The sequence below is a fragment of the Carassius auratus genome, chromosome 24, assembly GCF_003368295.1.
Source record: "Carassius auratus strain Wakin chromosome 24, ASM336829v1, whole genome shotgun sequence".
Lineage (NCBI taxonomy): Eukaryota > Metazoa > Chordata > Actinopteri > Cypriniformes > Cyprinidae > Carassius > Carassius auratus.
In genome coordinates, this window is record NC_039266.1 from 13,169,195 (window position 1) to 13,182,412 (window position 13,218).

Consider the following 13,218-nt stretch of genomic DNA (forward strand, 5'->3'; position numbering starts at 1 on the left):
CAGAAGGGTGAAGGGCTAATATGACAGCATGTGGTGATGCATTGTCTCCCCCTGCAGGTGAGCGAGGTGGAAGTAAATGGGCAGATTGAGGCTTTGTGTGAGAGTGTGTTCAGTGAGATGGAGTCTAAGGCAGTGGATGCTCTGGATCTGCCGGGGACCGGATGCTTTCGCATGAGGAGCCACAGTTATGTGCGGGCCATCGAAAAGGGCTGCTCGCAGGAGGAAGAAGAGGAGAGAGCGAAACGTCAGGGCATCTCACCACCTCGAACTACAACTACTGTTAGAACCATCCAGAGCAGTACAGGTACCAGAGCCTTAAAAACTAATAAAAAAAGGTCTTGGTTATGAATTGTAACCCTCATTCCCTGAAGGAGGGAATGAAGACGTCACGTCAGTGACTGATGAATTGGGAATCTCGCAAGAGAGAACAAACTACTTTGAGTGTAAACTCATCAAGCCAGTGCACATTGGCAAGTGATGATTGCATCCAGCAGCCACTGATCTCAGCAAGAGCATAAAATGGCAACAGGTGCAACGCATACTTAGGTTTTCGCTGAGGAGCAAGGCTGTTAACCCAGCTGCTCAGCAGTGGTACAGCAGCTGTGGTCACGGTACGTGACATCTTCGTTCCCTCTTTCAGAGAACGATGGTTACAATACTTAACCGACACGTTCTCTTTCAGTCGGTCACTCTCGACATCACGTTGGTGACTGACGAATAGTAAACCAAAGCACCATGGATGCTGACCCTTCCAGTGTCCTGTGCGAGCCTCCTGCACCCCTTTTTCGGTGTGGGCTGGGACTGGCAACAAGAAGGCCAGTTACTGTTGTCATAGCACTACCCTCTCAGTGAGATTTGATAACACTGGGAAAACGTTCCCTTTTCCACTTGGAACAGGAAGTTGCGGAAGCCCCATCCTTCCCGAAGCCCCATCCTTAAACATATGAACAACGTTTAGGTGCAAATGGAAGATTAAACATGATTGTAACCCTCTTGGAAATGACAGAAGTCTGCTGGGGAAACATAGGCATTGAGGTATTACCATGTATTTACATATATTGGATCCACTTAGGTCTCTACATATGGAGCCCAACCCTCTACAGGTGCTTACTGATTCAAAGAGTCTGACTGGTGAGGGGATAGAGGAGTTCGAAAGGGTCTACAGTATGGACACTCTGGAGCAGTTATAGTAAACCAACATTAACCGAGCCTCTCAGTGCTTCCACTATTTGAGGTGAGAACACAGGAGGATATGGGCTATAAAATGTAGCAAACATGTTGGGGGTCATCCATCCCACAGCTCTACATATATCTGCCCATGTGGCACCATGAGCCAGCGCCCAGGAGGATGCAACAGTTCTAGTAGAGTGAGCTCACAACTTGAATGGGCAGGGCACACCCTTTGCCTGATAAGCCAGGGTGATGGCATCCACATGTCCAGTTTACGTAGCATCTCAAGGCTCAGACAGGACAAAGCAAAGCTAAGGCTGGATCTGCCTCCTCCAGTGGCAGTGGTTGCAGGCTCACCGTCTGATCCCTGAAGGGAGTAGTGGGAACCTTTGGCACAAAGCTGGACCTCAGGATTACCTGGGAGTCATCCAGCCCAAACTCTAGGCATGGTTTGTCGACCAAGAAAGCGTGCAGGTCCCCTACCCTCTTGATGGAGGCCAGTGCTTTGGGCACTAGAGACAGGTCCCAAGAGGGTATGGTGGGAGGCCGTGGAGGATTTATCGTTCTCGCCCACCTAAGGAACCTGATGACCAGGTCATGCTTCCCTACTGACTTCCCTTCCACGGGTTAGTGATTAGCAGCAATTGCAGCAACGACTACTTTAAGGGTGGAGGGAGAAAGCCTTTGCTCCAACCCCTGCTGTAGAAAGGACAGCACGGCTCTGATCGCGCATTTTTGGGGGTCTTCTCAGTGAGAATAACCCCATTCAACAAACAGGTTCCACTTCAAGACATAAGCGTGTCTAATAGACATTGCTATCTCCGAAGTGATGGGGTCAACCACCTCCTGGGGTAGGTCACCTAGAAACTCTTCGTCCCGTCCAGGTACCAGACATGAAGTTTCCAGAGGTCTGGACGTGGGTGCCACAAGGTTCCCCGTCTCTGAATCAATAGATCCTTTCTCAGAGCAATCTGCCAAGGAGGTGCTGTCATGAGAAGCATCAGTTCTGGGAACCAGGTCTGAGTGGGTCAATAAGGCTCCATAAGCAGGACCTGCTCCTCGTCCTCTCTGATCTTGCTCAGTGTCTGTGCGAGAAGGCTCAATGGTGAAAACATACTTAAGGTGGCCCCGTGGCTAGCTGTGTGCCAATGTTTCTGTGCCGAGTGTTCCTTTGGTCATGGAATAAAACTACTGGCAGTGAGAAGTCTCTGGAGACGCAAACAGGTCTACCTGAGCGGATCTGATCTTCAAATTAGCTGGACTGTCCAAGTCTCCATTCCCCGGGGAGCAAAGCTCATGACAGCTCGTTGGCTGCCAGGCTGTGCAATCCCCGAATATGAATGGCATGAAGTGACCTTAGATGCTTCTGACTTCAGAGGTGAAGTTGGCGGGCAAGTTGCCACTTGCGACAAAAGCGACCACCTCGTCAGTTGATGTACGCAGTGGTCGCATTGTTGTCTGTGCGGACCAGTATATGCCTGCCTTGTAAGCACTGCCCATCAGTGCCGACGAGTACCTACAGGCCTAGGAGGGAAGCGACAGCTTGCCTCGCCAGATGGCAGTGGTATTTGGAGACAATTGCATCGCAAGCAACCACTCCACAGGAGAGCTCTCCATATACCCCTACGCTGCCCCATCATCGAGGGTGTTGAGGAAGGACGAGCTACTGAGGCGGTTTCTGGCAGTGGAAGGTGCTGTCCACAACACAATGGCACTGGGATGAGGCTCTGAGAACCAGCACAAGCCACCTTGAGAAACCAAATGTCCAGCCTCAACGTTTTGGGATGCTACTCGAGCCCAACCCTCTCAGTGGCCCGGGCAAGCATAGCCACTATTTCCGTACCGGTATCCAGGATTGCTGATGGAAGGAAAAGCACTCGGAGGTTGGTTCCTGGGAATTATTCACCATCAACGTAAGACCAATCCGGCTACCAGAGACACAGTCACCCCTCCCATTTGCAGGAAACAGAGCCTGGTCCGCAACTCTGCAAGAGTCATTTTCCCATAATGAGAGCATGACTCGTTCACAAATGCCACCTCAGCATGCTTAACACCCAAACTCGTGAGACAGCATTCATGATCATCACCCAATGCAGGTAACAGGTAACAATGCACGGGTGGAAAGGCATCTTTAAAATGATGCATCTTTAAAATGACGTTCACCCTTGAATGCTCTTTTAAAGTTTGCCTGCAACAAAAATGGGGTAGTGCAGCCTGATATGTGCAACCCACTCAATACAGGAAGAACCACCGCCACTGAAGCATCATATCACTACCACCAGAGCTTCCCAAGAGCGTGCTGAACTCATTGAGTTTCTTCTCCATGAAGCAGTAGTCAGGAGCAGAATGAAACAATTGCTTGACTCAGAAGCGAAAAGCATTGCACCGGCTGCCTTTCTATGCTCACTGTGTAATCAGCAGCAGCTCAATGGAGTCATCCCATGTCAATGTGCATTGGCTCGTTTAGTTTACACTCAAAGTAGACTGTTCTCTCTAGCAGGATTCCCAATTCATGGGTAACTAACATGACGTCAAGAGTGACCAACTGAAAGGGAACTGTTATTAAGTTTTAATAACAGGTTTGTCACTAGGGTTAGTGATATTAAAAAAAAATTCACCTTTTCTATGAGAAAATAGTTTTCAATTTCTATATTATAATTAATTCAAGTATTTCGTAAGTAAGTATTATTTTGTAACAAAAAATGTTGAAATATAATAAAAGTATAATTTATTGTATTTATTACAATTATATAAATACGATTAATAGAAGAATAATAAGAAGAAAATTGTACCTTGAATATATATATATACAATTAATAATAGGATGCACACTCACATCTGTTCAAGGTATTTAGAAAAAATATATTAATATTTTAACTTGTTTACTTATAGTTTAGAAGCCCTGCCTCCCACAAAAGGAAATTGATAAAATCACAAAGAATGAAGACTGCATTTCCTAGAACTTGGCACATGTTTTAAACAAGATATTTTAAGATTTTTTTCACATCATTCTTCATTTTAAAAATCAATTTTGTCATTGACCCAACATGATTTTTTTTAAAGTATAGAAATAAATATATATGTTGGTATTGCCACCTGTAGCTGTTGTATATAACTATATAATTATAAAATTGTAAATGGCTTTGGAAATGGAATTCCAGACATTCTTTATTGGCATTGGTTCCATGAATTAACTTTAACATCCATGGAAACTTTCCATCTCACAAAAGGTTCTTTGTAGTGAAAAATATTTGAATGAATAATTTCTTCACACTAAGAAAAAAAAATTTTTTTTAAGAACTTCTCACAGAAAGGTTAATTGGGGAACCCAAAAATGGTTCTTCAATGGCATTGCTGTAAAAACCCTTTTTCAAACATTTCTTTTTAAGAGTATACCGTTTCTTCCTACTTTCCCTCTCAACAGTATTTTTCTCCTCCTTCCATCCTTCACTCTCTCTGCCACTTCCTCTGTATGAACAGAGAGAGCAAAGGTCTCTTCCCTCCTTCTCTTTTGTGCGGCGAGTTGTTTAATTACAGTGATTAGAGAGTCTCATTCTTTCTCCTCGTCACACTGTCATCAGGGTTGTAGTCAGTTAATTAAAAACATTTACAGACAATTGGGATGAAGGGAGGAGAGAAAGAGAAAGAACTGTTGAGACAAATTAGAATGAGGGAGAGGAAAGAGACAGGAACATAATAGATGGCGATGAGGTTTGGGAATTTGGGGAATGATTTCTGCATGAAAAAAAAATGCTCCATTATCGACTGGGTCCCATGTGTGTGGTTTTTTGTGAACTCTTATTCACAAGCTTTAATCCCTGATAAAAAAGTCAATCAGTATTAGACATCATAGCTTTTGCAGGCCATTATTCACTTAAATAAGATTGTTAATCAATTAAAAATCACAGTCATGCAATGGACTGATGAAATGAGGGAGTAAAGTCATGCAGTCATGCATCTTACACTTGGGGGCTATTGACAAGTAACCAGTACTATAATAATATATGTGTATATGTATGTGTGCATATATATATATATATATATATATATAGTGGGGCTCGAAAGTTTGGGCACCCCTTGCAGAATCTGTGAAAATATGAGTAATTTTCAAAAAATAAGAGAGATCATATTAAATGCATGTTATATTTTATTTAGTACTGTCCTGAGTAAGATATTGTACATAAAAGATATTAACATTTAGTCCACAAGACAAAAAAAATGCTGAAATTATTAAAATAACCCTACTCAAAAGTTTGGGAACCCTTGGTTCTTAGTACTGTGTGTGGTCACCTGATGATCCTCGACTGTCTTTCTGTTTTGTGATGGTTGTGCATGAGTCCCTTGTTTGATCTGAACAGTTAAACTGAGCAGTGTTCTTCAGAAAAATCTTTAAGGTCCTGCAGATTCTTCAGTTTTCCAGCATCTTTGCATATTTGAACCCTTTCCAGCAGTGACTTTATGATTATGAGATGCATCTTATCACACTGAAGACATTTGAGGGACTCAAACACAACTATTTAAAAAGATTCAAACATTCACTGATACTCCAGAAAGAAACAAGATGCATTAAGAGCTGAGGGGGGTGAAAACTCATAAAAAATTAATTTAATTGAAATTTGTTATCTAATTAATTACAGGGTGCTGCAATTATTTAATTGAATTAATCGCAAACAAAATTTTTCTGTGAAAATATCCCCAAAAGATCATTTAAAGCTACTATTGTGTTAAATGTTTAGGCTACAATGGCCTAACATAAAGTATGGATCATTAAAGAAGATAATTTGAGAAACATCTCAGTATTTTTTGTTCATGCAATGTCACTAGTGACCGAAACAGCTTAGTTATAAACAGTATTTTATTACACTTCTTTTATGTTATGCAAAAGAAAAGTAAGTCATTCAGGTTTGAGTTGTTCAAACAGCTGAATCAGAAACAAAACACCACTGTGTTGCTCAGAAACGCACAGCAATTCTGCTGTGGCTTTTAGGTAATATTTTCTTTGGCCAAATTTAACAAAAACACACAAAATTGTGTTTAAAATATAGCACAATATTAACTTCTTCTTAACTGAACTATTGTATAAAATCACATTTGCACTCGTGTTCTTCATGACAAAAACACCACTTGTGTGATATTGCTCTCGCTGCTTGTGTGGTGTCGCTTATCATATAAATAAATATGAGACAAAAACTCATACAGAGGCATTTTTTGCTGCAATATCTTTAATTTTAGGGCACAACTTCATTTATGGAGTTGTTGCTCTGTATCATATTTTTCAACATTCCACTGTATGAAATGTAAGATGATAATTGCATTATTTTTTTTATAACTAATTAATAAAGTTATACAGGTAACGTGTAAGACTGACAGCCCTATATATATATATATATATATATATATATATATATATATATATATATATATATATATATTATATATATATATATATATATATATATATATATATATATATATATATATATATATATATATATATATATATATATATTAGGGCAGTCAGCTTTAAAGCATTATCACTTGCAAATTAATTCGAAACCTTTAACGCCTTAAAAACACTAATGTAAAGAAAACCAGGCTGATTACATAAGAGATGACGGAGATAATAGATACTCACATTGCGTTTTTAGTGAATTGTTAATTCCAGTGTGTTTTGCTTTAAAACACAAGCTCTGTGATTGTTTCTGAAGAGCGCGAGAGCTCACTCACATGTCTCACGATGTGAAATACAGACTGAACTCAACGTCAAAGCACCCCACCATTCTAAAGCCCCTTTCACACTGCACGTCGGACCCGGCATATTGCCGGAACATTGCCGGGTCGCCTTCTGTGGGAAGGCAACCATGTCCTGGGATTGATTCCCGCATTGAACCCGGGTCGGGGACCTAGTAACAATGCGGGGTTCGACCCGGGACGAGCGCTGTGTGAACAAAAGCAAGATCTAATGCCATGTCGAAGTGATGACGCGCGCTATCGCGCAACTCTTTTATCAGCTGTACATTACATGTCACGCGCTGATGTCACGTGTCGTTACGGGATCTTCAAGGGTTGTGTGTGAAAGCACGTACACATCCCAAGTAATCACTGGCAGTGTGAAAGTGCAAAATCTAGCGACCTGGGAACAATTGCAGGAACACTTTACCCCTGTATTTGCCGGAATGGCAGTGTGAAAGGGGCTTTAGATATACAAACTATGTTTTCTCCTCTGGATAAAGCAAATCAGTTTTTTGATGGTTGAGGATTGCAATCAAGGTAAAGCCGATTATTTGATTGTTTCATTTTGAATCTCTTGAATGAATAATTCAGACTTCAAATACAGACATCAATTGCATACAACAGTCACTGTTCGCCACCTACTGGCATAATGCAACAGGCCTGCAGTCATTATTTGCAGCATATAATTACTTTCAAAGACCCATTTTAATCGTGGCTCCCCCAACATCAGAGTCTATATCAGAAATATAAACTTTTATCCCAATACTTTCATCATTATTTAAGGTTTGCAACACAGAAATGTAGCCTCCTGTATAGACTGTTTGTGGGGCTGTTTCAAACATAAAACTTTACATGATGAGCGCTGCTCTCTCTGGATCAGCGGCTGCGCTAAAGCAAGTTCCAATGTGATTGTGATTTCAAAGGTTTAAAAGACATAGCAGAATGTAATTTAGGAATAAGATCGCGTGTGTTTGAACCGAGATCGCAATCTATTGATGATTAAACATAAACATATATACTATGAGCAGAGGTGTAGCAATAGGGCATGTAAGGCAAGTAATAGCTTATTTTCATTTAATTATTTGCAAGATGAATTACTGATAATAGTCAAATTACTAATAGGGTTACTGGCAAACAGGTTAACTAGGGTTGCAGTTAGCAGCAGCCAGGGCCCGCCCAAGCCTTCATGGGGCCCAAAGCAGAATTTCTTTTTCGGGGCCCCTCGGTGTCGCCAATATGACTGATTATTGTCATTGCTTGATTATTCACACACTATAAATCTAACTCACCTATTATCAGTTGTATTAGTTGTAGCTGTGTTGGATACATCACACCAATGTTTTTACCCTTCTGTGATTTTTAATTGTAACAGTAGCATACCCACAAAAGTGTTTAGGTGTTCATTTGTACTTTAACATTCAGTCTTACAGTACCAAGTGGTGTATTGAAAAGTAGCTAAATAAACCAGCAGACAATGCATTTACAGAAGATAATGTTATTTTAACAACATAAATTATTATACACAGCAGCAAGCCATCTTTACATAAAAAAACAACAACTCTTAATCTATAACTAACTTATTGAGGTATAATGATATTTGAATATACTAGCAAAGACCCCAAAGGTAGGCAAGGGTAAATAATGTTAAGCTGTTATTAGGATCAAGTTTGTGAAACAGAATTGTTTTATTACAAATGTATACCCAGGAAAGTTATTTTTACACAGAAGACAAAAACTATTTATACTACTTATTGCAAATAGTGGCAGTTATGTGCCAGTGGGGAGCCCATGAATCAATATAATTAAATATTACATTTACTTAGTTGATTATTTAGCTGTTCTACATTGAATTAGTTGAGTTAACATAATTAATTGTCAACTAATAAAACTAGTAAAGCTGATAAAAAACATACCTCAGGCCAACAATGAACTAAGAGAGGCTGTCAGTTGTATCTTCTGCCATAAAGATGAAGACTGATATTTTGTTAAAGAGCCCTTTGTTAATTACACCTATTTTAGATACTTTTTGTAAGTTGTATAAATATATATCTAGGTAACAAATATATATTAACAAAGTAATCTTTTTAAAGGGCTCTACATCTGTTAATTTTGCCAGGGGCCCCTACTTTATCTTGGTTCGACTCACATACTGTATGAGCCTTGTAGACTGTATTTTTCTAGCCCATATCATTTTTGTACCGGAACTCAAAAGTAACCCAGGTAGCCCCCCTGCTTCCGTAACCCATGATCCCAAGTGTCCTTTTTAAAACAAAGATATAAAAATTTATCTTGAAAATACAGTTTTGTGAGAATCACCCTTCAATCTTTTGGTTTACTTTTCTGGATATAGTAACCAATGATAAAAGTAACATATTAAGCAAGATAAATGGTATATGCTTAATTTTATGATAAGTGTACAATTAATCATACATAAAGGGTTCAATTAATTGCAATTAAAAAACATATCTATTGACAGCCTTTATATGTGTGTGTGTGTGTACATTACCGTACAGAAGTTTGTATTTTTGCGCACGACAGCTGCATTTATTTGTTAAAAAATACAGTGAAGCTTTCTGACCCCAAACTTTTGTACTGTGTACAATGTAACCTAGTCTCATTAAAGTTTTTGTAATTGTATTTATTTTTGTACATTTATTTAAACATAATTTTTACATGTAACTCATATTTCCTTTATATGCATTTTGTTTCCTTAAATGCCTTGGTTACTTTTATTTGTTACCAAAAGTTGTGTTAATATTAAGTACTAAAAGTGACTATTATTATATTAAAAGTATATATATATATTTTTTTTCCAGATCAGAAATCAACAGTGACTCAAAACATAGTATATTGCAGACATGGAAGTGTTTTTACTTTGAGCTGAATTTGACTAAAAAAAACCTTTCCCATTTCCATTTCCTTTTCATGTATCTGAGCGTGGTGCTGTTTTAGTTGTTAACACTGTTTTAGTCCATTTTTGTGCACCTGTTTTACTTTGACTATTACTTTTAGTTTTAATTTGACTATTACTCATGGTGGCCATTATCTGACAGGGTATTTAGCCATTTATAGTGCTAAGGAGGCCTACTGTTATGTGAGTTATGTTACAGACGTGGAGTGAACCAAATAGATTGGAGAAAGATTTGACTGACTTAATCAGTTAACCCAAACAAACTGTGTAGACGGGTTTAGCTTGGCAGTTCAGATATATTATGTGAGAGAAGTAAAATTTTCCTCCTGTAGAGTGAAAAGTGGAGAGAGATTATGAGAATTCATTCATTTCGACACCATTGGTGACGAAACACTAAGCAACTTCTTTGCAACACTTGTGTTTGATGCATTATGCAAATGAATCCTAGCAGATGTGAGAGTTTAAACAGTCGTGCTCATATGATCCACCTCATGATGCGGTTGGTTACAGATTTAAGTTACAGCGGTTAAATCACTATCAATGTGAACGGCCTTCAGGAGGAGTCACTAGCAGGACACATGACCTGAAGGCAAAATGAAAACAAACAACCAATATGCTTTATATAGATGTACACTAAATGAAACACAAGCAAACCTGATGTTTTTCCTCAGGCTTTATGACTTCACAAACACACAACAAATACACATTATTGACCGACTGTCGCAGAAGAAATCGATCATAGAGAGCTAAAAGCTCAAAAACAAACAAACAAAAACCCCCAGTCTTGGCTGAGAGCATACATTTCCAGGTTGAAATATGTTTGTATTGTGAATATGTGCGTGTTAAAGCTTGGTTCATTTCCCTTTGGTCGCGAGTGTGTGTGTGTGGGAAGGGAAGTGTGTGGAAACAGTCGTGCGTGTGATAGTGTGAGTGTCAAGATATTGAATAATGTATATTTTTGACAATATCTGGCCAGTTAGTTGTAAATCCAATACACATAATCCAGTCTGCAAAGGCTGGGTCCTAAACTGATACTGAAATTATATTGATAACTATAATAACTGATACTGAAATTATATTGACAGCTATAATAACTGATACTGAAACTATATTGATAACTATAATAACTGATACTGAAATTATATTGATAACTATAATAACTGATACTGAAATTATATTGATAACTATAATAACTGATACTGAAATTATATTGACAGCTATAATAACTGATACTGAAATTATATTGACAGCTATAATAACTGATACTGAAACTATATTGATAACTATAATAACTGATACTGAAATTATATTGATAACTATAATAACTGATACTGAAATTATATTGACAGCTATAATAACTGATACTGAAATTATATTGATAACTATAACAACTGATACTGAAATTTTATTGACAGCTATAATAACTGATACTGAAATTATATTGATAACTATAATAACTGATACTGAAATTATATTGATAACTATAATAACTGATACTGAAATTATATTGATAACTATAATAACTGATACTGAAATTGTATTGACAGCTATTATAACTGATACTGAAATTATATTGATAACTATAATAACTGATACTGAAATTATATTGACAGCTATAATAACTGATACTGAAACTATATTGATAACTATAATAACTGATACTGAAATTATATTGACAGCTATAATAACTGATACTGAAATTATATTGACAGCTATAATAACTGATACTGAAATTATATTGATAACTATAATAACTGATACTGAAATTATATTGACAGCTATAATAACTGATACTGAAATTATATTGATAACTATAATAACTGATACTGAATTTATATTGATAACTATAATAACTGATACTGAAATTATATTGATAGCTATAATAACTGATACTGAAATTATATTGATAACTATAATAACTGATACTGAATTTATATTGATAACTATAATAACTGATACTGAAATTATATTGACAGCTATAATAACTGATACTGAAATTATATTGACAGCTATAATAACTGATACTGAAATTATATTGATAACTATAATAACTGATACTGAAACTATATTGATAACTATAATAACTGATACTGAAATTATATTGATAACTATAATAACTGATACTGAAACTATATTGATAACTATAATAACTGATACTGAAATTATATTGATAGCTATAATAACTGATACTGAAATTATATTGATAACTATAATAACTGATACTGAATTTATATTGATAACTATAATAACTGATACTGAAATTATATTGATAACTATAATAACTGATACTGGCATATTGATAACTATAATAACTGATACTGAAATTACATTGATAGCTATAATAACTGATACTGAATTTATATCGATAACTATAATAACTGATACTGAATTTATATTGACAGCTATAATTAACTTTTAAAACATTTTTGATACTAAGTTTACATCTTGATGATCAGGATTGTGTTGATAGAAATACAATATATTGTAATTTATTACATTAAAGGTACTACTACTACTAATAAATATTATTATTTGTATTTTTTATTATTTATATTTTTAACATATTACATTGGTTGTTGTTTTATAATATTATTATTTTAAGAAATAGACAAATAATCATGTTTTTATTTATTTTTTACATTCATTAAATTTTTAGTTATATAATATTACATAATTTTTGTCATATAATTATAATTTTTGAAGGATGGTTGAATTGTTAAGGTTTATTAATCAGTTTATTAACAGTTTTGATAGTGCCCAGTGCTGTTGGTCTGTACAGTATATCAGCACCTCTGGAAAGTGCCTCGGCCAATCAGATTTGAGCATGAGAGCTATAACTCTTGCATAAAATCCAGCAATGACCAGAGAGAGTTTTACAGCTGTCCCATATCCCAAGTTACATGCATAGATGCACACACACAGATGCGCACGGATGTGTGTATTGCATTTGTCCTTTTAGCAGCTTTGATCTAAATGTAATTTCCACAGCATTAAAGGATTAGAACTCAGCGTCTGTCTGAGAATTTCTCTTTTTGTGTGCATTATCTGCTTTTCGCTCTATCTCTCTCTTTCTCAGTCTGCTTCTTTCTCCAGGGTAATGGGATATAATGCTTTCATGCCTCTAGCTTACAAGGAAACACCAGCCTCAGATCAGCACTATAGTGAATAATATTCATGATCTCATTCATCACTGACATAAACAGTGTCTCAGAGCTCAAGTCGACCTCACTAATGCAAATCATGTTTCTCTCTAAATTAATAATATTTATCTTTAAATCAGGTTGAAAATTGCTGTGTCTATAAGAGATCATTTTAAATAGCTTCTAGTAGTATGTAATAAGACTTTGTCTTTTCAAGATGCATGGAATTCATGTGGATCAAGTTTATAAAGGATTACAGAGAGG

The 13,218-nt window shown here is 36.8% G+C and overlaps 1 protein-coding gene across 8 annotated transcripts in view; it reads left to right on the top strand.

Moving 5' to 3' along the window:
• Positions 1-13,218, top strand: part of LOC113042336 (disks large-associated protein 1-like) — a 114,762-nt gene that overhangs the window by 74,946 nt on the left and 26,598 nt on the right. For all 8 annotated transcript variants that reach the window (XM_026201110.1, XM_026201109.1, XM_026201112.1 and 5 more), the window contains one exon: positions 58-304. In XM_026201110.1, coding sequence (XP_026056895.1) covers positions 58-304 — 247 coding nt within the window. The remainder of the gene's footprint in view (positions 1-57; positions 305-13,218) is intronic.